Source organism: Nuphar pumila, chromosome 10 (assembly GCF_984573655.1).
Source record: "Nuphar pumila chromosome 10, dmNupPumi1.hap1.1, whole genome shotgun sequence".
NCBI classification, from domain to species: Eukaryota; Viridiplantae; Streptophyta; class Magnoliopsida; order Nymphaeales; family Nymphaeaceae; genus Nuphar; species Nuphar pumila.
Genome location: NC_143258.1, coordinates 91643235 through 91670342, shown reverse-complemented (window position 1 = coordinate 91670342; position 27108 = coordinate 91643235). Strand labels below are relative to the sequence as shown.

At 36.4% G+C, this 27108-nt stretch overlaps 1 protein-coding gene across 1 annotated transcript in view; it reads right to left on the bottom strand.

Annotated features, from left to right (window-relative positions):
- Positions 1-26831, bottom strand: part of LOC149827350 (callose synthase 7-like) — a 131287-nt gene extending 104456 nt beyond the window's left edge. Inside the window, 12 exon segments of the mRNA XM_090019298.1 lie at positions 2929-3010; positions 3137-3213; positions 3632-3766; positions 10837-10960; positions 11098-11189; positions 11294-11383; positions 11619-11786; positions 11966-12076; positions 12172-12259; positions 12375-12484; positions 22158-22258; positions 26383-26831. Coding sequence (XP_089875424.1) covers positions 2929-3010; positions 3137-3213; positions 3632-3766; positions 10837-10960; positions 11098-11189; positions 11294-11383; positions 11619-11786; positions 11966-12076; positions 12172-12259; positions 12375-12484; positions 22158-22258; positions 26383-26605 — 1401 coding nt within the window. The 5' untranslated portion in view covers positions 26606-26831.
- Between the last annotated feature and the right edge of the window lie 277 nt (positions 26832-27108).

Here is a 27108-nt window from a genome sequence, read left to right as displayed (position 1 = left end):
TTGACACTCCAGAAGTTGTTAATGTTAAAATGAAGATTGATGATGGAGAACTTCTTGCAGACCCTACTCCTTACAGACAGCTTGTCGGGGCACTTTCCTATCTATCCATTACCAGACCAGATATAGCACATGTTGTTCATACAGCAAGTCAATTTCAACATGCTCCTACTTCTGTTCATATGGGAGCAGTCATGCGTATTATCAGATACATCAAGTCCTCTCTTTCACGAGGACTTTTCTTATCTTCCTCCTCTTCTCTTGATTTAATTGCATATACTGATGCTGATTGGGGAGGTGATCCCAATAACAGACACTCAACCACTGGCTTTTGTGTCTTTTTAGGGGAATCATTAATCTCGTGGAGGTGTAAAAAACAGCAGAAGGTATCTCTCTCATCCACCGAAGCTGAATACAGAGCCATGGCAACCACGACCATGGAAGTAGTTTGGCTCCGACGACTGCTTGCTGACATGGGAGTTGAAGCAACAAAGGCTTCACAAATGTGTTGTGACAACAAAAGTGCGATCTACATTGCCAGTAACAGAACATTCCACGAACGCACCAAACACATCGAAATGAATTGTCACTACGTCAGAGAGGAATATCTACACGAGATAATTGATCTGCCATATGTCACTTCAGAATATCAGTTAGCAGACTTCTTTACAAAGCCTCTCGCTGCTCCCCGATTTCACTTTCTCTTAGACAAACTTTCGCTCATTGTACCGTAAGTTTGAGGGGGAGTGTTAAAATGTAAAACTGTACATATATGTATATATAATAATATTATATTATTATATATATATAAATACATTTTTAATTTCTTTCTTTTCTGTATTTTTTTCCTTTATTTTTATTTTTTTGTCTTTATGTCATCTAGTTCAGTTTGAACTAGAATGACTGTTGCTAGTCAAGTCCTGTCCAGACTTGACTAGTAATAGAGCTGTTGGACTGACACAGTCCAACAGCTCTTAATAGAGCTGTTGGACTGACACATTCCAACAGCTCTAAATAGAGCTGTTGGACTGTGCCCAACAGCTCTATTGAGTCCTCTTTCAGCTGTGTATATAAAGGGGTGCAGCCCCTCTTGTATTTTACCCCAATGCTTCTTAAGCAATTGGTTTTTCATATCAATAAAGAATACATTTTTATTTTTATTTTGTTTCCAGTTATACCCTTTTTAAGGGTTGTGCTTTAGTGTCATTCTTGACACTTGCTCTTGTTAATCAAAGCACGTGTTTCGAAGATCCCCATTTCATTTCAGTTGGGACCTCCCCAATGGCTCCATTTCTAGCTGTTGGGGAGTGTCCCAAGGGCTCTATGGCTCCTTTGTTTGTATAAATAAGGGTGTTTCCCCTCCTTATAATTTAATGCTTCTTATAAGCATTTATGCTCAATAAAGATGAATATTTTTATATTTTGTGTTTTTCTATTTAGTTCCTTAATGTGTTATGTGCACTTAGTGCTTGTGTTATTGCCCCTTGATGGCTATTGTTTTGTTCTAGTGGACTTGTGCTTGTACACGTTGTTATTGTGATCTTATAAGTCCTTAGTGGCACTGATTTGTGCTTATGCACTTTTGTGATCGTGATCTTGTAAAGCCCTTAGTGGCATTGTTTTTGTATTTTCTGCTATTTCATTTCAATAGCTTCATCTACTTCTAAGAACACAAATATGCACACATTCACATGTGTGCATATGAATGCATGCGCTTGGCCTCATGGCATACATGTTTGGAAAGAACCAAAAGCTTTTGAGTCATAGTACAGCCAAGGATTTGGAGTTCCATCACTCTTATTTCTTGATAACACTTATAAGTATGTAAATCATCTAAATAATCAGTCAGGCTCAGGCACAAGGAGTCACTAGGTGATTGGTGGTCCAGCCTGGAAAAAAATAACCATTAAACAATAATATGAAAAAAAAGTTATAGTAAACAGTGTTACCAAAAAGCCAGAGCTACAAAAAGTCTAAAATTGTTGTTATCTTCTACTTTTCATGAATAAATAAGAAAAACATAGTGCCATCTGGTTACTTTTGCATGCTTAGGTGAATGAAGATGTGAACCATGTCTGAAAATAGTTTCATATACCATGACATAGATGACCCTAGTCAGGTAGTTATCAGGAGAAAGATGGTCGCATTTGTGATTTCAGTAGTAGGGAGATACATCTCACCCACCTGAGTAGGCTGAGAAGCATATAAAATCCAGGCTATCATTCTATAAACTTAAAAGACGGAATTTTGGGAAGCTCAAAGGAGATAGCATGTCACAGCAGGTTTGCCCTTCTTGGAGGCCATATTTGACAAATGACCAATATTGTTGGAGGCCATGTATTTGTTCCACAATGGGTTCATCTCTTGAGAAAGAAAAACACTTGTTCCCAAGAAACAAATTCACAATTTTCCAATTTAATGGAAAAAGAAGCTTTGATCACCTACCGTGTTTGGTTTCACCAAGAAGCTATTGAAATTCAAGAGAAAATGTTGTAAGTTTTAAAGTGACAAACTTGCCATAAAGTTCATAAGATGGAATTACATATCCATTACTGTTGCTCAGAAAACAGTTATCTTTGCCTTCAAATGTAACTTCCCAAACCATTAGAGATTCTTCAATTTCCTCATTGTACAAACCTCATTAGGTCTGCAGAAGCATTATAGAGGAGGAAATCTTACAAAAAAGAGAGGAGACTGCTTTTGGCAAAACAAATAAAATTAAAAAGGACCTGTCTCTTGTAACTGAAGAATGGTGCTCATCAAAAGAGTAAATGAAGAATGAGATAACTAATTTGTGAATTGAAATATCATTGTACTTGACAACATACAAGCATGTATAGTGAAGGGATAAACATATACATATATCTGGACTACATATTCTAGCAGAGAATAGCTAAAATGATACTGAATAGCAAACAAGCATGAGCAAACCTTGCTTTTAGGATCTTCTGAACGAACAAAAAAGTCACCCTTAGTATTCATAGGCCATCCTAACTTAAAACAGTGGTTAGACCTGAGAAAGTTGAATAGGTTTCATTGAATTCCAAAGATTAATAAGTCACATTATGCAATAAGAGAAAAGGTTATGCAGAAAATCTCAATATTAATGCAAAAATGACCATATCAACCCAGAACATACCAAAAATATTCATTTAGATCATCGTAGTTTCTCCATTTAGAATGATTGACAGTGCCTCCTGCATTTTTTCGATCTTCCTTCACAATGAAAAAGCAAAAGATGTTAAATGATGTCATGTGTATAGGCCCAGATAAGACCATACATACATACATATCTTGAATCATCTGATTATGATGCATAAACGAGATTTTTTAAGGCTCTAAAATCAACGGCTCATAGTCTTCATAAATATTCAAGCATTCAAAAATCATATTCTTTCATAAAAAATACACGATCCAACAGTTGATTCCTAGCAAATTTACCATGCCGAACACATCTACATGGTTGAATTTGCAAAAAAAAAAGTTGGAAATGCCCATATTTCTAGTTCTCATGTTTAAGTTCTCATATTCTAGTGAACAAATGCATACATATATATTTGCATTGTGTCCATATAAGATGTACATGGGCATGCACACACACACACATGCAAAATAAAGGCACTGAACTAAAGACCTCACACAAAACATTGTAAATAGGAGTAACAATCTCCCGAAGAAATGATTCCTCTCCACTGTATGAAGGTCGCAAATTTTGCCCGGTAGCAGGAGAAACATTACCGCATACTATTCCATAAAGCTCATTTGCCATCTGAGAGAAAATAAAACCAACAATTTTATTTTCTAAAAAATGATAGGGACTGAGAAGATAATTGTAATTTCAAAATGTTACACAATATCTAGCTTTCACGTTATCAATCTCCACATGTATGCACAAGCACTACAAGATAGCAACCTATCATAAACCTAAATAAAACCTTACACTCACAAACTAATAACATGATTTCAGCTGGGATTGGCACAAACATGAAGTTGACATGAATACATTGCATGATGGTGGCCTCATGAAAAGTAGGGCAGAGGAAGACAATTATTACTTAAGCCTTATAAATATTTAACATTAAATTCCCACTGCACAATACAAGTGAAAACTCCAGACTTAAGAACATTAAGTACAGATATAACATCTATGTAAAGATACATTAATAAAAAACAGCAAGAAACAACAACAAGAAGGCTCAAACTCATAAATATAGGATAGATTCTATCCAATAGACAAAGTTAAGGACACACTATTCACCATGTCTGACATTGGTTGACCATGCCTATGAAGAGTCAAGTGCCCATGAGCATTTTATATCATACCAACGTGTGAAATATAGGCTAAAAGTGCCAAGAAAGATCTTTATTTATGACTTGACCAGTCACTCATCCCGCATATTCTAAGATCATCTCATCTTTTGGTCAACATTCCAATCCCCTTAGTTGTAGGTGCTCATTCTATTTAGATTGGAATTGGCCTGTGCATATACATATTTGTATATGTGTATTTTTTTTCTTGTTTGTAATTAGAACACCAATAAGGATATTTTTGTAATTTCCTTCTGTAATAGGATACTGTCCATTAGGGACAGATTTATTTTTCTTTCTTTTTATTTTTTCTTCTTTTCATTTAATTAGATATTTTAGGTTTTGGCCAAGGGTAGTTTTGTCCTTGGCCTTCTAGCTGTTGGGAGCTCCCCAACAGCTAGATTTCTAGCCGTTGGGAGCTCCTTAACAGCTATTTTCTGTCCACTCTCTCTCATGATTAACTCTATAAATGGGACCTCTTATCCCTTGTATCTCTATGCATTTTTATGTGCATGTGTTTATCAATAAAGACTATATTTGTTATGTGTGTTGAGTGCTCTTCTAAGTCCTTGAGCGACTTGTGTTTTCATCCCTTGTGGGTTCATATTTGCCTCTTGTTTGAGGTGCGTGGAGACTCCTTGGGTTAATTACAACGACAACCATTATTTGCTTCACAGAATGGTATAAAATAGTGTGTATTTTCATTAGTATGTCCAATATATCAATCAAGAACAAATAAAACACAGAGACTTCATTTTTGTTCCCATATTATACCCCCTTATATGATACTTGTATTTAAAAGCTTCAGATAAATGGTCATTCCACATAGGATCACTATATTGTTGAGACATTGTGGAGGCTTTTGAGTTGCTGAAAACTACAAGTGCAAATGAGCTTTTGTGATTATCAGATGCCAAACAGGAGACAAAGAAGAGATATATGAAAGCTTCATAGTGAAAAGATACATTGGCAAATATTCAGTGATGATTCACTCAAATCAAAGTATTTGTCATTATTTTAGTTGCTAATGATAATGAGTCCATATCCTCAATGAACATGCTGAAATCTCATTTGACCCATTCGTGGAATGGTAAAAGCAATAAAGCAGGGAATAACCAAGAAATAGAATATGATATTTATGATCTCATAACTTAGATTGTCAGAGTGTTGTTCGTTTCCTTGAATTCCTTGTTCAACGAATTCAAGATCACAACATATTGAAAGATCAAAAGTTGTAATATCGAGTATTTTATACTTAGTCAAATTCAGAGATTTCAGAAAATTTGTCTAAGTGTTGTAGAAAAAAAAACGATAAACCTTCGATATTAGAAACGTGATATTCGAGTCTGGGCTTAGCCCAGGTCTCATCGACAAGGTCTAAACGAGCCAATTAAAAGGTAATAAAAAGTTTTATTTTCAATATTTGAATTCAAGCAAAAATTGGGTTAAATTCGGGCGAATTTTGGAGGCAAAAATCGAATTATATACCATTAAATGCGCCTCAAAATTCTGAGTTCAACGGCATTTTACTTTTTCAAATTCGGGCTACAGTTGGCCCAAAATTTGCATTTTTTCAAAAAAGGACTGCCTCGACGGGCCGGGTCTAGATTTGGATCGGACTGGATCCAATGCATACAATCCAAATTAATATGGATCTGGACTCAGTCTATGACCCATATTAATTAGAAATTGATCCAACTTAGGATCCAAATAGATTTTGGATATGGATTTGGATCTTGAATCCAAAATCCAGATCTAACAAAAATACAGCTTTAAATTCAATATATAGATTTGAATTGAAGTTATTTAAAGTTAAAAAGACTCCTAGAGGGATAAGGTACCCTCTAGAAGCTTTTGGATATTTAGTAATTAATAAATAATTAATTTATTTATTATTAAATTATAATTAATTTATAGGACGACTATTAGGCCCGCTTTACTAGTACAGAATGTTAGGCTGCCAAGAGACATCATATTCAAAAAATGAGTGTAGCTGAGATGTGTATGCTTAGATGGATGTGTGGAAATACAATAAAAGATAAGATTCGGAACGAGGAGACACGTAAGAAGGTAGACGTTGCACCCATTGAAAATAAGATGAGAGAGAATCGTTTACGGTGGTTTGGACATATTCGGCGAAGGCCTAATGATGCTCCAGTTAGAAGGATGGAGAAATGGGAACATATATTAGTTAAAAGAGGTCGGAGTAGGCCTAGGAAGACTTGGATGGAGATGATAGGAAAGGATATGAATGCTTTGAACCTCACCGAGGACATGGCATTGGATAGAAATGATTAGAAGAGAAAGGTTCATGTGGAAGACCCAGAATGATTTTCTTTTTTGGTTCATATCGCCGACCCCAATTGTTTTGGGATGAAGGCGTAGTTGTTATTGTTGTTGTTGTTGTTGTATTATTATTAAATTATAATTAATTCCAAATTTGAGTAATAGCTAACTAATTGGACTCCCTAGAAGAGTCCATAATAGTTATAAGAATGGCTTAGATTAGGGAAATAATCTAGAAAAAGATAACTACTTCATGAATTAGGAAAAAAAAGGTGAAAAAGTCAACAATGTAGAATTGAAAAAAAAATGGAAAGTAGGGTGGAGAAGGACTCTCAAATGGGAAGTCCTCTCTCCAACCCTCTTTAGAAGGGGCTGGAAAAGAAGGGGGGGGGGGGGGTGCATCACCCCTTATTCCCTCTATTTAAACTCAAAAACAAAAAAAAGAAAAGAAAGAAAGAGAGAGGAAAAGAAAAAGAAAGAGAGAGAGAGAAAGAGAAAGGAAGAGGAAGAAGGAAAAGAGGAGAGGGAGAAGGAGGAGGCTCCACCTTCTTCTTCGAGCATTCATCTATTTTTTCGGTCTTCCAAAACTTTTTCCGGTCTTTTCAAGCTTAAAAAAAAAGGTACGGGTGTTCCTCTTTTGATTCGGATGATAAAAAAAAAGCCTAAATAAGCTTTAAGCAATATTTTGAAGGAAACTATGGATTTTATTTCAGTTTCACATGCTTCGATCCATGAAAATTGATATATGCGTGGTTGGGATATGTATTGGGATTCCTTCGTGCATATATATATATATGTTTGGACAGATCTGTCCCACATAATGAATGAACAGATCTGATCATCGCAATGATGGACAGATCTGTCCCACATAATGAATGAACAGATCTGAACAGGTGTAAAGAATAGTTTTAACATTTGTAAGTGAATGGTAGTATGAGAAAACCGGAAAATAATAAATATTTTCATAAGGCTTGATAATTTTTTGGGGGGACAGGACAGACTGTTGTCCAGTCCCAGCCGACTGGTTCGGCTGGGGCTGGGTCCCTATCAAAAAAAAAAAAGAGAAAACACAAAAATATATATATAGGTAAAATATTTTTTATTATGCTGGGCCCAGCCGATCCACTGTCGGCTAGGCAGTTGGCCACATCAAGATCGGCTGGGTCAGCTGGGCTGAGTCAAGTCAGCCTGAGTAAAAAAAAAATTCTGTGTTTGGATTAGCAGGCAGCCCAGCCGATTTAGGTTCGGTCGGGCAGGATTAAGCCCTGTCAGGCCCAGCGGACCTGGGTTCGGCTGGGCAGGTGCAGGGGCCAGGCCCAGCCGACTTGGGTTCGACTGGGCAGATGTGTAGTTTATTAAAAAAAATATATTTAATCGCGGACAGCGTGTATGCCAAGTGTGGACGGAATTAAAGTGATAAAACTGGGTATACAAGCTGGATAATGTTTATGTTTGTTCATACTAGCTAGATGTGTTAATGTTTACCGATCATGAATGTTCCGATTTTTTTACCTTATGCATGTCCAGAATCATACATGTGATATGCATATGATTATGTCCATCTTTCTAGATGTACAATGCTCATGCTATTTCCAGAATTACAGGTATTAAGAAGTTAGCTTTATGCATATGAATGTAAAGACTTATGAATGTGTATTATGCAGTCTTGCCTGCCTGTGCATGTCTAACTTTAGCATGTTTGTAGATAGACTGTGAATCATGTTGGCATATGAGCATTGGACTATTTCTATGAGTCTATCAATGTTGTCCCGTATGTGGGGCAGCATGGGTTGGACTCGGTGGGTACGTGTATGGTACTTCAAGCTCGCCCGAAATGGCCAAAAGAATTATTGGTGTTGCACTCACATGATCGTATGCATGTTTACATATTGAGTGCGAGATGAACCATGAAAAGAAAAGTGTATTTTTGCATAATCATGTGATCATGTGCATGTGAAATTTGTTATTCATGTACATTCTTGTTTAGTATGTATGAATATGCATTTGAGAGCATGTTAAATGATTTGCATAAGTGGCATGCTCATTATGGTTTTTGCATTAGATGCATCGGTGGTCAAATATGGATCACCGTAGGCCGTGTGGGCCTTGAGCATGTGATGCTCCATGTTTAGCTTTTTCTTATGCATTGCAAAAATCAATTTAATGTTTATTAAACTAATTGCATTGTTTCATGTTATAACGGGTTGTGGTCCTGTGATGAGTTTCGCATGTTGATTTGTGAAATGAATATTGTTTGAATTTGCATGTTGATTTGCAAAACAAATAATTGAAATAAATCATTCTTTTAAATGGAAAGATAAAAAGAAGAAAACAGTGTAATTAATGTTTTTCTAGATGTCTCTTCTTTAGTATGAGAATCCTAGACTTCAATTTTGAGAAACCGTGAAGATACTAAAACTCCGTGTGTGTTTATGCCCTTGAACCCAACTGGGTGGTTCACCTCTCAGTTATGGTTTTAGGAAGATTCTGACACTTTGACTGGGGGTGGTGTGTAGACACGACTGTTGTTATTGGTATACCAAGAAAGTAGTATTAGGAGATGTTGATTTTTCTAATGTCCCAATATTAGATATTCATTTTTAATGTTCCGATGGATAGTGTTGATTCTTGATATCGGTCGAGGGTTAAGTGTTGGACCCAGTAATAAAATACAAATTTGTGTGATAAGCTGTAAATGAAAACATAACTTGACCTCGGGAATTGTTGTGTCCATTTTCGAGTATCCACGGATTTTTAATAAAAAGTGAAACTAAAATTGTGTGCATTTAATAGAGACATTCATACAAAAGAGAACTCTGATAAATTACTCATACATATGCATTGATATCATGCATATTTTTGTTATGCATTAGGTCATACATATTTATATGTTTCCTTACTTGTGTTATATTGATGATTGCATAATAATTGTTCCCTGTTGCATGAATGGTGAATTGAATAATGAATTTGTTGTAATTGTATTCTTCTAAAATGTTGCTTAAATCTTATTTATTTATTTTTTTACTTATTTGATTCATTAGAGAGACTCGTATGCAGAATATATGATTTTGACACATTATTATATTTTTCACAGCTTCTGAGACCTAGTGAGGGAACTTGCTACTACGAGGAGCTATGAAAGCTATATTGTTTGACAGTTTCACTTAAGGACAAAGTGACTTCACTTTTTGGTTTATTTATATTCATTTACATATTGTTGTTATCAGACTCTATGATTTTAATTAATGAAATTGTTTTGGTTTCGTTAATGATAATGTAAGATCCCTTATGGTTGTGGATGTATTAGGACTATAAGGCCCTGGGTCTTTGGGATTGTTTTCGCAATTGTTATAAAAAAAAGTATATTTTCACTTTTTAACGAGTATGAGCTGGGTCGTTACAAAAGTTTTAGGGTTCTTTAATAAAATCTATCTATCAAGGGAAATATATGTTTTTTCATTCTTAGATTAAAAGAAATAAAAAATTAAAGGTTATGAAGCATGGCCCCGTAGAATTAAAAGAAAAAATGAAAAAGATCATTGATTGAAGTACTTGCAAATCCAATGCACTAGGCTCTTGAATGCAAGTTGTCCATTTTCCAAGCTAGTGAATGACTGCAGCTGTTAGAAGTAAAACTTGTTTCTCACTGACATTCAACAGTGATATGTCTTATCAATGGATAATGCCAAGAGTACTTCATTCCATAGTCACACATATTGGCGATATTTTCAAAATATCGTAATATTAACATTGTAAATTCAGCAAACAATAATATAAGTAAAATATCGCTATATTTTGAAAATATCACTAATTTGATAATATCACGATATTATTACGAGAATATCGCAATATTATTACGAGAATATCGCAATATTCTCACAATATTATCAATTAGTTTTATTGTTTTTGTTTATTTTTTATATTTTAAATATGTTTTTCTTCTTTCTTTTAAAATTTGTACTTCTTTCTTTTATTATTTATGTATTTTTTGTCTAAACGTGATATTTTCTTACTTATTTTTGTTATTTTGTATATTTTATTTTCTCAAGATTTATCACCAAACCTACAATATGGGATTACGTGGGATATACATGCAATGACAATAATTGCAGCATTTACATGAAATTCCTATATATGAATGATAAATCAACTTATCAATAGTATCTATTATAAGAGTTTCTCATGCTTAAAAATAAAGTGACATACACATATATTTGCAAATCAAAATGGATATGGAGGCCATACATTATGAAAGATATAGCAGAGACACTCAGGCATGAACCGGAGATTAGAAGCTTCACCCCAGATAAGAAGGTAAAGTCCTATGTACAGAAGCTGCATCTGTTGTTTGTCAATACCTTTCGAATATCTGGTAGAAAAAATAAATAAATAAATAAACAGTGATGCATCCTAGGTTTCTGATATAAACAGACAACAGGTTTTGAAAACAAACAGAAGAAAGAACCTTTTATACATGAATGCCACCTTTATAATAAACCAACTTACTTGATGCTTGATTTCCGATGAAGATAGTCACACCATGAATGATAGTTCTTAAATATTTTATCCATCAAAAATTCAACTGTGCTGTCATCAATCTGCGATTGATAATTGCTATGCTATTCAACTGGAGTTAAAATTAAAAAAATGCAATTATGTAATCATGCTGCATAAAATCTAAGGATAGTTGAAAAAAGGTTACCAGGGCATGCTGTTGTTGAGATCTATTCCTTGTCTCCACATTTGCCAGCAATAAAACTAAATGCTCTCTCTGATTCTCCACATTGGCTTTCTTTACCCATGAATTGCAGAAAAAAAAATTTGATGAGATTTCATGAACTTCTATTAAAAAGGCTTCAAAACTGAGATTTAAAAGATTAGCTACATGCCAAAGTATCATAATCACAGCATTCGCAAAACAAGCAGGACGCTAGGTTTATGAAAGGCAACCAGAACACTACCCCCCCCCCACACACACACACACACAATCACCCTCACCCAGCACTCCAATCTAGCTAATCTCATACCTGAAAGCCAAATACCAACCAAAGCCAATCAAATAAATCACGAGCTGGTTTGCCCCGTTCTTCAAGTTTTACCAAGTTACTGTCCCGATATGTGGCATGTGCAGACGAGTGAGCATCAAGGATTGGAAGATCATGAACTTTTCTTAGAGCATTAACTGCAGCTTTTATCTACACTTCAGAAACAGATAACATTAGCATCAACAGTACTAAAATTAATATTATGAAAAAGAGTAACAATAACAGCAATGACGACCATGAAAAAGAATAAGAATACAGAATCAAAACTAGATGCCCTTATTAGGTATAGATTTTGCATAGAATCTAAGGTCATGAAATATGCGTCAGACCTCAGGCAATGTCATTATTGCAGGAGTAGTAGCAGTCGCATGAAGTGGAAGAATGTTAAATGGCACAAACTGCTCCCGTATTTTCTCAACTTCCTTGGCATATCTTAAAATCTGAAAAGTCACCCAATATTAACTCATCCATTGTGTCTTTCAAGTTTCATATAAGGGACAGCTGCAAGTGAATAACTTGTAATTGACAGGCTGACCTCCTCATGGATTTTCCCTTCAGGTACCAGATTTTCCAGGACATCATATAGAACAGATGCAATTTGACAGTTTTTGGCCATTTCCTCACTGCAAAATGTCATTGGAACAAAATAGATCATGAGCAGTCACACATGATTTCCTGCATTTAACACATAATGTCTCTCTTATTTATCAAGTAAACAATTAAATCAAAAACACTTACGGCTTTCTCTTATCAGACTGTTCTTTAATATTTTTCTCATAGAACTCCTGGTAGAATCTCTGCATTTCAGCTCCATATTTTCTCTGATGTGGAGGCAGTTCTTTTTCATCCTTCATGCATAGTGCTTATTAGTTCAGTTGTAGGGAACATCATAACAGAGCTTTGCAAAACATTATGTGACTCCAAAATTTAGAGGCAAAAAAATACCGAAGTACTTTGTATATCTTCCAAAAAATTAACCACAGTGCAGATTTCTCTCATTTCTCCACATCATAGTGCACATACTTATTGTTACACATGGTCAATTGAAGTTAAAATTTTCAAGTTATATAGCTCACCTCATTTTATTCTAATGATATCTGTGATTTAGCAAATACGTAAAAAACCATTATTTGGTATCCTTTGAAAAGTTTATTAATTTCAAATATATATGCCCTAGGACACAATTTAGACAGAGATCCAGTAATTTTTCCTAGATCATATAATTTGTTCATCTAAGTGTATAGAAGGCAGTTTTGCAATATCTGTAACACATATAAGTGAACTATTTTGAGTGTGCTTATTACGAAAGGGAAAATGGTAGAATAGAATATGGAATGAACATTCTTGGTTTCTTGTTCCAAAAGAAACAAAATATTACCTTTTTCGAAGCTTAGAACTTAAGAAAGAAACTTGGTTGTAGTAATATATGTTAAAATATATTGTACATATATATATTTATATATATAGATCTCGACACATACACATATATATATTAATTATATATATGTCTATGTGTCTATCTACATATATAAATATATATATATTTATATCTTTTGTAAATAGACCCATATAGGGGTAAAACAGTCTTTTTACTTCTTATCGCATATTGTATTTTTTTCTCCTTTTCTTTTATTTCCTTTTTTTTCTTTCTTTTTTATTTTCTTTATTCTTTTCCTTTTCCTCCTTGGAATGGGCCCCACCTAGGGGGACGTTGGAGCATCCAACGGTCATATTTATGACCGTTGGAAGGGCTCCAACGTCCCTCTAGGAGCCCTTCCAAGGCCTCCTCTTTTGTCTATAAATAAAGGGGTTTCTCCCCATTGTAAAGTATGCTTCTTTGAAGCCTTTTGAGTGGAATATATATTTTTCCTCTTCTTTGGGGTGCCTTACCACTTTAAGTGGTTGTGTTGTTCTTTTGCCCATTAGTGGCTATTTGTGTATGTGCGTGCTCTCTTGTTTTGCTCTTGGAGACTTCATCCGGCACTTCATTACATGGTATCAAAGCCTTGGTTGATAAAGCTTCATCGGATCTTCTTTTGTCAAGTAATATCCTTCTCTTTAGTGCATTTATATTCCTCTTCTACAAATGGCCAACAAGGATGCAAAAATCGACCTCTCATTCAAATTGGATGGGACCAATTATCGCATGTGGGCGGCCGCCATGGAAAACAATCTCAAAGGTAAAAAACTTTGGGGTTATGTATGTGGAACCATTCCGGAACCACAATTGAAGTTGACTATGTTTGAAGGTAATGAGGAAAAAGCTTTGAACGAAGAGGAAAAAGAGAAGGCTATTCTTGATTACTCTTCTAAATTAGAAGATTGGGAAAGTGAGCATGCTAAAATTTTAGCATGGTTCATGAACAATGTTGAATTAAAGATTTGTGCAAATCTCGCCAAATTCAAGAAGGCTAATGAAGCTTGGTTCTTTATGAAAGGCATGTACACTCAAAGAGACCTTGCTAGGCATTTCTTCCTACAAGAAAAGGTAAGAGCTACTAAACAAGGTGATATGAGTATTAGGGACTACTATAGTGCCCTATCCTCTTTATGGGATGAACTTGTCCTTCTCGAACCCCAATGGGAGGGTAGTGCTATTGCTATGAGGCAAGAGCAAATGGAAAAAGAAAGATTTTTCCAATTTATTCATGGGCTTCGCCCCGAATTTGAGCAACTCAGAGGATCCCTTCTCCATAGGGCCTCTACTCCTCTAAGTGATATTTTGGCCGACTTATGTCAAGAAGAGACTCGTTTGGCATTAAAACGAGATGTTGATGAAGTTCATGCCGTATCTAGACCCGGCAACAATGTAAGGCCATACAAACCTCCTCATTTCTTCAAAAATAATAGTGGTTGAGGAAGGAAAATCATTTGCCATAATTGTAATGAACCGGGCCACATTCGTCCGGATTGCCCAAGATTTAAAAAGAAGGTGGCCTCCGTTGGTGAAGTTCCTCCAAATGAAGACTCAAAGAAAGATGGTGACATAAAAGAGTCTCTTGCTCATCTTACCGAAACGCTTCAACAATTCATGAAGATGAGCTCCTCTCAGTTTTCTTCTACACCATCCACTTCCGGCGCCGCTATCTCCTCCTTCCCAGGTATGACCTCTTGGATTCTTGATTCGGGTGCCTCCTTTCATATGACTCCGAATGCATCACTCTTATCAAAAACAAGTCTCAACAAATTTAAATCTTTTGTCTCCACTGCCGATGGAACATCCTTGGATGTTGAAGGCATTGGGAATCTTGAGAAAATTTATAATGAAAACAAAGAATTTTTTGTTCCCAAAATTCGAATTATTCCAAAACTTAATTTAAATCTATTTTCCGTTTCCCAAATTACCGATTTTGAATGTAATGTCACTTTTTCACCTACCCATTGCTATGTGCAGGATCTCCGGTCCGGGAAGCGGATTGGGCAAGGCCATAGAAGAGGGGATCTTTATTATATGGATTTTTTGTCATTGCCAACCAAATCATTTTGTAATCATGTTCAATCCAAAGATATTGAGACTTGGCATAAAAGACTTGGACATCCTAGTGTTTCTAAATTGTATCTCTTTCCTTTTTTGGAAAAATTTTGTAATACAAATGCATTCACATGCAATGATTGTATCCTTGGAAAAATTCATTCGCTTCCGTATTCTCATAGTAATTTTGTGTCAAAAAGACCTTTTGAACTTGTGCATTCCGATGTATGGGGACCGGCACCCGTTCTGTCCAAGGGAGGCTACTCTTACTATGTTAGTTTTGTTGATGACTTTACTAGATATACATGGGTATACATTATTAAAAATAAATCCGATGTCTTTAACAATTTTAAAGAATTTCATATTCTTATTCAAAACCAATTTCAAAACAATATAGCTATATTTAGATCCGACTCTGGAGGAGAATACATGTCTAAAGACTTTCAAAATTATTTCAAAACAAATGGAATTTTACATCAACGATCTTGTCCTAAAACCCCACAACAAAATGGTCTTGCGGAAAGAAAACATAGACATTTAATTGAAACTACAAGAACACTTCTTGTTTCTAAAAATGTTCCTAAAAACTTTTGGGCCGAAGCTCTTCTTACTGCAACATATTTAATCAATCGTATGCCCTCTGCTTCTTTAAAAAATGTATCACCTTTTGAAAAATTATTCAAAATTACTCCAGATTTTAATAGATTAAGGATATTTGGATGTAAATGTTTTGTGCTTGTTCAAGGACAAGATAAACTATCACCTAAAGCTATTGAATGTGCATTCATTGGATATGGTGAAAATCAAAAAGGTTATAGATGCTATGACACTCGAAATAATAAACTCTATATATCAAGAAATGTAAATTTTCTTGAAGAACAAAATGGATTTGATGTTCACACATCTAGAGAAAACCTTGACTATTCCTTCCTATTTGATCTTGCTCCTAGAATTGAAACACCAGATGCAAGTACTTGCGATAATACTTGTGATGGCATCTCCCATCATAATGATATACTTCAGCATGGTAATGATTCTCAAGTTGAGAATCTTAATGAAATGAATGTATATACCCGGCGGTCAGGAATTGAACATCAACCTGCTTTTGAAAGATATTCTCAAGATCTCTCATTAGAAGAACCTATTAATGCACCTAGGAGATCTTCTCGTAATAGTAGACCTCCACAAAAATTTGTATCTTATGAATCTTTCTCACCTAATTATAGGGCTTGTCTCATGTTAATTCATTCATATCATGAGCCTACTTCCTTTAAAGAAGCTAAAGATCATCCACATTGGATTGAAGCAATGAAAGTTGAATTAGAGGCTCTTAACAAAGCTCAAACTTGGAGTATTATTCCCCAACCATCAGGAAAAAAGGCAATTGGGTGTAGATGGGTATATAAAGTTAAAACCAAGTGTGATGGATCTCTTGAGAGATACAAGGCTCGTTTGGTTGCAAAAGGCTATGCCCAAGAATATGGAATTGATTATGAGGAAACCTTTGCTCCCGTAGCTAGGATGACTAGTGTGAGAACTTTAATTGCCTTAGCCTCCATTAAACAATGGCCTATATATCAACTTGACGTTAAAAACGCTTTTTTAAATGGAAATTTATATGAAGAAGTACTTATGGATCCTCCGCCAGGTCTTGAAATTGGTAAAGGAAATATTCTAAAGTTAAATAAAGCTCTCTATGGTCTTAAACAAGCACCTAAAGCTTGGTATGATCTTTTTAGCAAAGTAGTTCTTGATAATGGTTTCTCCTCATGTTATACTGATACTGCTTTGTTTGTTAAAAATTCTAATGATCACATTACAATTCTGTTATTATATGTTGATGACATGATTATCACAGGTAATGATAAGAAAGGTATTAACCTTATTAAGAATACTCTCAAAGAAAATTTTGATATGTCTGATCTTGGTTATCTAAGATATTTTTTAGGAATTGAAGTTGCATACTCTCCCAAAGGGTATGTCCTCTCTCAGATGAAGCTTGCCTCCGACATTATTGACAGATCTGGACTGACTGATGACAAGAAGGTGGAGACGCCAGAAATGATCAATGCCAAGATGAGAGCTAGTGATGGCACTCCTTTAGCTGATCCCACACCTTATCGTCAATTGATTGGGTCGCTCACATACTTATCCATCACTAGGCCCGATATTTCTCATGCAGTTCATAGTGCAAGTCAATTTCAGACTGCTCCCTCCACCATTCACATGGCTGCTGTCATGAGAATTATCAGATATCTGAAAGGCACCATAACAAAAGGATTATTCTTACCCTCTTCTTCACCTCTTACTTTACTTGCTTATACTGACTCTGATTGGGGTGGTAACCCCGATGATCGTATTTCTACCACAGGGTATTGTGTGTTTCTTGGAGAGTCACTTATCTCTTGGAGGTGTAATAAGCAACAGAAAGTTTCACTCTCTTCTACTAAAGCAGAGTATCGTGCGATGGCCACTACCACCACGGAGATCGTATGGTTAAGAAGTTTGCTTAAAGATATGGGAGTCTCATTCTCAACTCCCTCAAAGCTGTGCTGCGACAACAAGAGCTCTATCTACATTGCCAGCAATCACACCTTTCATGAAAGAACAAAGCACATTGAGATGGATTGCCATTATGTTCGTGATGAGTTCCTACGAGGCACCATTCAATTGCCTTATGTTCCAACCGAGTACCAGTTGGCGGACTTCTTCACCAAAGCTTTGCCATCGCCTCGTTTCTTCTTTCTCCTTAGCAAACTCTCGGTGATCTCACCGTGTGTTTGAGGGGGGGTGTTAAAATATATTGTACATATATATATTTATATATATAGATCTCGACACATACACATATATATATTAATTATATATATGTCTATGTGTCTATCTACATATATAAATATATATATATTTATATCTTTTGTAAATAGACCCATATAGGGGTAAAACAGTCTTTTTACTTCTTATCGCATATTGTATTTTTTTCTCCTTTTCTTTTATTTCCTTTTTTTCTTTCTTTTTTATTTTCTTTATTCTTTTCCTTTTCCTCCTTGGAATGGGCCCCACCTAGGGGGACGTTGGAGCATCCAACGGTCATATTTATGACCGTTGGAAGGGCTCCAACGTCCCTCTAGGAGCCCTTCCAAGGCCTCCTCTTTTGTCTATAAATAAAGGGGTTTCTCCCCATTGTAAAGTATGCTTCTTTGAAGCCTTTTGAGTGGAATATATATTTTTCCTCTTCTTTTGGGTGCCTTACCACTTTAAGTGGTTGTGTTGTTCTTTTGCCCATTAGTGGCTATTTGTGTATGTGCGTGCTCTCTTGTTTTGCTCTTGGAGACTTCATCCGGCACTTCATTACAATATATGACTATGGGATTACTATTATGCAAGAAATAATGACTGGAAAGATAAAGATTACTGCTGACAAGAATCTAGCACAACAATTGTGGATCAAGTGATGGGACCAAGGTTAGGAAGAGAAACAAAAACAAGAAATGTGTTGGAAAACAGGGACGGCAAACAAGAGAGAGAGAGAGAGATGGCTTGCAATCTAAATGGCAGTTGCAACAACAACAACAACAACAACTACGCCTTCATCCCAAAACAATTGGGGTCGGCGATATGAACCAACAAAGAAAATCATTCTGGGTCTTCCACATGAATCCTTCTCCTCCATTCATTTCTATCCAATGCCATGTCCTCGGTGAGGTTCAAAGCATTCATATCCTTTCCTATCACCTCCATCCATGTCTTCCTAGGCCTACCCCGACCTCTTTTAACTAATATATTTTCCCATTTCTCCATCCTTCTAACTGGAGCATCATTAGACCTTCGTCGAATATGTCCAAACCACCGTAAACGATTCTCTCTCATCTTATTTTCAATGGGTGCAACGCCTACCTTCTTACGTATCTCCTCGTTCCGAATCTTATCTTTTATTGTATTTCCACACATCCATCTCAGCATACGCATCTCAGCTACACTCATTTTTTGAATATGATGTCTCTTGGCAGCCCAACATTCCGTACCATATAGTAAAGCGGGCCTAATAGTCGTCCTATAAAACTTTCCCTTCAACCGCAATGGCATTCTACAATCGCACAACACTCCAGTTGCACTCTTCCATTTCATCCACCCAACCTTTATCCTATGATTTACATCTCCATCAATTTCTCCATACTTTTGAATGATAGATCCCAAATATTTGAAAGAATCATCCACCGGTATTTCTTGCTCACCAAGCTTCACTACACTCGCATCTCTATTTTGTTGCTTACTAAATCGACATTCCATGTATTCTGTCTTACTCAACTTAAAACCTCTTGCTTCCAATGTCTGTCTCCATAATTCTAACTTAGCATTAACCCCAGCTCTAGACTCATCAATCAAAACAATATTATCAGCAAACAACATACACCACGACACATTTTCTTGAATTGATCTCGTAAGCTCATCCATCACAATAGCAAATAGGAAAGGGCTTAAAGCAGATCCTTGATGTAACCCAACCGTTATAGGAAAATTGGTTGTCACCCCTCCACAAGTGCGGACATTGGTTACTACTCCTTCATACATATCTTTAATTATACTAATGTACTTGAGAGAAACACCTTTCTTCATCATTGTCCACCAGAGAACGTCCCTAGGTACTCTATCGTAAGCCTTCTCCAAATCAATAAAAACCATATGCAAATCTTTGTTCCTCTCTCTATTTCTCTCAATAAGTTGTCTAAGAAGATGTATAGCTTCCATAGTAGATCTTCCAGGCATAAAACCAAATGGCAGTTGCAGTGTAGATTATTTATGGGCCCAGAAAAAAATGATCATCATTGGCATGGTGCCTGTACTGCATGGAATGATGCAACATTTGGCAATGCAGGTGCATGGATGCAGTTCTAGTCGCTTGAGGGTTCTTCGGATTCCAGGCCTCTGCCTACCTACATGTTAAGCAGAGCGCAGCATGGGACATAGTGAAAGCTCTCAGATGTATTAATGCTAGATGAAAATGGCAAATCAGTAGCAGACCGCTGTGAGAGATTTGGCATTTTCTGCCAATGAATGCTCGATGTTTTTACAAACTTCATCGCCATGCAATACGATTTGAAAAATGATAAGCTCTATGTTTCTAGGAATGTTATATTTCTTGAAAAAGAAAAAAAGATTTGATGTTCAAGAATCCAAGGAAGATCTTGAGTATGCTTTCTTGTTTGATTTATTACCTAAACATAATGATAAAATTGTGGATTATGATTCTAGTGAGAATGTTGATGATAATACTTCGATATTGATGATAATGTATAACCCATTCACAAGTCACTTGTCGATAGTGAACCTAATCAAGAATTTCAATGTTATTCTTGACGTGACGGTGGAGATCATCCATGTGCTTTTGATAAATATAATTGATCCCTTGAAATAGAAGAACTTAGTCTTAGGAGATCCGAACATGTCTCTAGAACCCCGAATAGGTTTATCTCCTATGAGTTCTTTTCACCTAATTAGAGATCTTGTCTTATAGCTATATATTCATATCATGAACCTTCAAATAATAGTGAGTCCAAAGATATAAAAGAATGAGTTGAAGCCTAACTTAGAATTAGAGGCCCTAGATAAAGCTAAAACTCAAGAAAAGAGAAAAAAGATTATAGGACGTAGGTGGGTATTTAAAATAAAAACCAAAAATGATAGATCATTAAAAAGATACAAAGTTAACCTAGTTGCAAAATGATATTCTCAAGAATATGGTAAAGATCATGAAAAAACCTTTGCTCCATTCGCTCGTATGACCATTGTTAGGACTCTCATTGCAGTAACATCCATTAGGAATTGACCTATATACCAATTAAATGTTAAAAATATCTTCCTAAATGAAAATTTGAGTGAAGTATATATGAATTCTCTTCTCGGTCTGAACATTGAGAAGGGTATGGTTCTTCGTCTTCGCAAAACCTTGTATGAGCTTAAACAAGCCGAAAATGCATGATATGATAGGTTCAGTAGAACTATGTTGGATCTTGGTTTTAGATCATGTTATATGGACACTACTCTTTTTGTAAGATCTACAAGTTTCACTTTTGTTATACTACTCTTATATGTCGATGATATGATCATCATTAGAAGTACTACCAAAGGAGCTGATGAAATCAAATTTATGCTTAAAGAAATTTTTGATATGACCTTAATTTTTTCAATTATTTCTTAGGTATTGAAGTAGCATACTCGCCAAGAGGATACATTTTGTCTTAAATAAAGTTTGTAGCTGATATTGTTGTTCACTCGGGAATCACAAATGATAAACATGTTGGCACACCAGAAGTAGTTAATGCCAAGATGAGAGTTGAAGATGAGATTCTACTAGATGTTATTAGACCTTTTCTTTATTTCTTGCACAATAGAACATTAAGGTTAACAAGTGTTTCATGTTCTGACCACAAAATATTTTCACAAAAATAAATAAATAGCTGTCCAAGAAATGTTGCATAAAGCCAGTCCCAAAAGAAAAGCTATGACACATGGATACTGCATTTTAACTCCATTCAGTATCCCCTTATGTACAAGTTATATTGGAAACATCATAAAAAAGGCTGTATTCCCTTATTGGCAGCCGTATCCATGTGACAGAGAAAATAAGCAAGAAAAACCCTTGTTTCTTGTGTTTCTTGTGTTTCTGGTGTTTCTTTTGGGCCAAAACCTGTTGCTGTCCAAGAATTGATCCATTCGCTAAGGTTTTTATGTTTCTTTTAGGCAAAGCAACATGGTGCAACTGATCTTGCTAACTCAAGAGCTTGCAACAATTGAGCAGCTCAACAAATTGTAAAGGATATTCCCAAATACATTAAGCATGTAATCAGTGTCTAGTTTTAGTACACAAAGCTCTACATAGATGGGTGATGATATAATATCTAACCAAAATCAAAGGGAGAATTGAGGAATATACTAGCAAAAAGACCACCTTACAGGTTATTTGTATGCCTTAGAAGTCAATATGAAATTCTAAAATGAGTAGCAAATCAAGCAGTAAAACTGTCTTTTAATGAGAACATCAAACTCACATTTTCCAGCTTGTGTAGAAGCTCTGTCTTGAATTGGCGAACTCCTCGTCCATCTGAAGTCTTGTCCAACTTATGTGCCATCTCAAATGCATAAAAACGACCTTGGGAAAGATGGTCTCCTCAGCATTATGTGAGATTAACAAAACTAAAACTTGCTAGTGTTCTGATAAGCATACAAACAACTGAAACAATTCTGATTACGAAAGAAGTGTTTATTTACCACAGAAATAGTGGCCCATTCCCTCGACATGAATTACTATAAGGTGATGCCAAAATACAATATCTTCCTTAGTGAAGATGATGACTTCATGACACAATGTTGATGGCAAATGTAAAAAACATACCTACCTTTAGCCAACAAGCTTGAAAAGTACTTTTCTGTAAATCACTTAAAAGGTACGTAAAGTGCTGCAGCTTGAATCCCATACTTAGGACGATCATGCTATTGAATTTTAATTAGTTTGATGTGATAATTTGTTTAACATAATAGAAAATAGGACAGCAAATACAAAATGCCTTAAGCGAAAATAATCCGTATAGAATACTAATTTGACTGTTGTAAAATCATGTGATTGTACTGTTGCAAAATGTAAAATCATGTAAATGATCAATGCATTCAGAAATTTTGTTAGAATCCTTAGTTGTAACCATGGATATTAGGCTAGCAAACATATAATCTTTCATACATATTATCCTTGTATTTGCAGCGATATATTGTTGCTGTATATATAAACCGTAGTTCTGCCAAAGGACAAAGTTGAAACAAGTTACGGAAAGCATTGTAGGCTTCTAAGCTCAGTTTGTTTTCTGATTCTTTTCCCACTTCCCATTTGACATGAACCTGAAAAAAAAAGACACCTTGCTCCCTCCATTTCCCATAGCATTTCCTCTGGCATCTTGAAGCAAATGATGAATTTCCCAAAATGTTGATCAACAATAATACTAGGAAATTAACATATGAGCAAAATAGAAAGATTGGAAGGAGATGGGTAAAGAAGAATATAACAAGCTTAGCACAACTAAACCAGTAAAGAACCTGGCAAGGTTTGTTATCAAAAATACTAATTACAATAGCGATTACAATGGTTATTCCTGTCATTTTTGCTTTTTTTCTTGTCAACATCGATAATACAGTTGTTGTACTACATGTTAATTTTTTTGAATGATAGCTAATTAGCCATGAAATTCACGTAAACAAGTGGAGAAAGTTGATCTGATGATATGTCTAAGCATACAATTGACAATCTGAAGCATGTAAATGTATGAGGTCAACACCATGAATTCATATTTCAAGTAGTTTTGTTATTACAAATATACAAAGGCTACGACCACGAGTTGCCACTCGCAGCTGAGTAGTTGATACCAGAATTACAAGCTGGAACAACAAACTACGAGAAACACCGGATCCTTTTTCTGTTACCTAAGAACATATATCAAAGATCTCGCACATGCCGCCGGTTCTTCTTGACAGAAGAATGATGCATACACACACCTACGGTTTTTTTTTTGAGAGAGAGAAAACACACACCTACGGTTCAAACCACCTGCAATTCAATTGCGCTGGGTTGCCACAGTTAATTAGGCAAAACCTATCCACCATTTGCGATAATTGTTCCGTTGATCAAACTACAGATCTCATTCTTAAAGCAAGCGCTAAATTTCATGGTTCATGAAACTTATAAAGACATGAAAAGTATCGAAATTTGCTATACACTGTTCAAACGATTCGTGATGCACAAACGTTTTAGACGAGTAAGAAGCTGAAGTTTTCCTTGCATCCGTTAGCATAGATCATTTTCACTACCATTTCAAGAGCACTTCAACTAACATAAATCAATCCACAAGTTCCAATTCAAATGTTATGGATAATTCATGGGGCCTTTTCGCTCTTCTATTCCTCCAACAATTCTTTTCTTAAACAAAGAAATTAGGGTTTTTTCCAAATTCGTGCCCACTTATACCTCCAAATCCTTCCTTCCGCTTGGTAAGGTGAGTTTTAACTTTTAAGGGTTTTCATTTGAGGTTTTGATTTGATGTTTATTAGGATTTGGGTCCCTCATTTAAGGTTTTTCTTGATTTTTGTTTTTTTATTTAGGGTTGTGGTTTGATATGGGGATCTTAATTTAAGGGTTTTAATTTGTTTGGGTCTCTTGGTTTCGAGCTTAGTATAGGGTTTCATTTAAGGTTTTGATCCTCATTAGGATTTTGTTTCGATTTTGGGTTCGTTATTTAGGGTTTTGGTTTGATATGAGGTTCTTAATTTAGGGTTGTGATTTGTTTGGGGCACTTAGTTTAGGGTTTTGATTTGATATAGGGTTTCAATTTGAATCGGAGTTCTTTATTTGGGGTCGTGATTTGCTTTGGGGTCTTCTATTTTAGATTTTTTTTATTTGTTTTCCCCTTAACAACTTGAGTAACATTGGTGCTACTATTGTGCCTCTAGCTGAAACAATGACCATGAAGGCTCGCTGCGAACTGTGTGGAAGGCATGCTTCATTCATCCTTCAGAAAAGTGGAGAGACACAGCCTCAACTGATTGGTGGGGCCGATGTTTACATGCCAGTCTGTAGGCAGCATTATGCTTCTAAATCATATCCATTTATCATCTTGTAACATGGGCTCTCTTCTGAATATTTCAGTCATGCCCTGCATCTATATATTCTGTATGATTATCACTCTGTTGTAGCTACTAAGTTAGATACTCTCTCCTTTTAATACTTTTGTTGATATAACAACCATTTGCACATCACAAGTCCTTAATTTTCATAGATATGTTGGCTAATGACAGCTTAGATTTGCCCATAATTTGAAAGTAACCTACATTCAATGAAAGATTGGATCCACCAAATCTAACCCAATGCGATCCATGCACAGCCCTAACGTCAAATAGAGATGGGTAAGGGATAGGCCTTAACATGGACTGATTTGCTCAGTTTGGGTCTTGTAACTTGGACTGATGTGCTCAGTTTGGGTCTTGTTAAAATAACTTTTTCTTTATAAGAAGGAAGTAAAGGTTGTAAAGACAACTTGTGTACATCTCTAAACATGACACCACCTAAAAAGTTAAATTAATTAAGTGGTAAATAGAAAAAATTTGTAATTTTCCCAAAATTAGAACCTAATTGTAGGTCTGCCAATGGGTCGGGTACTCAGCCCTTACCAAATAACAAATTTTCAGATTTGAGTTTGGGTTTTGCTAGGTCACGAAAATGGAATCCAAACCTGGACCTGCATAATTTCAGAGATTTATTTTATTAAAAATACTCAGATTGGGTCAGGTATCCGAAAAAAAAAAACAAGGTTGGGTCAGATGCTGGCAAAAAACATGTCCAAACCTGGCCCGCATATTAGTCGGGTCGGATTCTAGGCTCGAATATCATTCGGGCCAGCGCTTTTCATGCCCATACTCAAGAAATCAGGTTCGAATCGGGTTGAGTACCCGATACAAGCCCGACACTTTTTTTTTTTTTTTGGATAGGCAAGCTGGGGTTAGGCAACGCCCGACACATTAAGCCCCCACGTAATCTCCACAAAAATGATGGTAGTTGTGTCATTTTGTAAATGTTAAAGCCAAAACACACAAAATCAGACTTTCTTAAAGAGTATTCCAAAATAGTCCTTACCTTATGTTTTTTTCTTAAATCGTCCTCCATTCGTGGGCAAAATAGTCATTTCCATGTGCCAGAACGGTTTTTACAATAAAAAACTAAAACAAACTGTTTCTTACTGCCTTTCCAAAACAGTCCTTGCCTTATCATATTTTACCTAATTCGTCCCTCTCACATGGGCAAAAGCGTCAGTTCACTGCGCATAAACAGGTTTTGTCACCTGCTTTAACGGGAGTTGTGCATTTGGCAGAGGCTAGGCCAGTCTATTTAGCCACTGTCTCCGCCCGAATCGGGCCTCTGACCCGGTTGGTTTGTCCAGCTCGTTATTATATATATAACATAATATATGTTATATTTTATGTATAATATAATATAATATATATTATATAATAGGTCCATCGGCGTAACGGGTAGGCCGTGGGGCAGGGTTTTCCCAACGGGCCGGCCCAAACTGGCCGTTGACCAGGCCGGCCTGATGGCCACCATTTTAGGGTTAGGTATAAGGTGGGACCTAATGTGGGATTGGCGGGGACGAATTTGGAAAAGAAACCCAAGAAATTAGGAAAAGGAAATGAGGAAGACGGAGTACCGGTAGAAAGGATCGAAATTCGACTTACAGAGATAAGCGGCCGTAGGGTTCTGATCCTGGATCTCATCGGCGACGCGGAGGATGGGGCCGATCTTCTTAGCGAGGGTCGACGGGACGCGCTCGGCGTTGATGGCACCGTGCTCGTCCTCAGGGGCCTCGCCGACGACGAAGGTCTGGGTCCTCGAGAGATTCTGGGAGAGGGAGCCTGGCAGGCGACCTTCGGAGTTCTTGGTGCCACTGCTGCTCGCCATCTGCGAAGCCACTGCCAGTACGACGAAACGCAGAGGGACTCCCTTCCCATCTTCGGGATTATATAAACAAATGAGCAAAAGCAGAATAGGGGGGGGAGGGGAAGGAGCTGTCGAGATGCGCGAATTGCTTCCGCAGTTGGCACACCACTCCACCACTGTATTTTGCTTTTGTTCTCTTTTGCTTTTTTCTTCTTTTCTTTAATGCCTTTGGTGCTGCTGCTGATGAGGCGATTGGTAGGAGCTTCACTTTCGGCTTTTGGAGCGACGAAGCAAGGAATGAGGAAAAGTGGTCGTTCCTCTCTCTCTCTCTCTCTCTCTCTCTCTCTCTCTCTCTCTCTCTCTCTTCGTTTAGGGTGGCTTCGGGGAGCGATGTGAAGAGGGGAAGAGGGTAGCGCAGCAGAGATTCGTTTCCCTCCGACGCTTTTCCTTTTTTTCTTTTTTTTATGTTTTTTTCTTTCCTCTCTCTCTCTCGCGCGCGCGAAATAACCGTACAGTGACACGTT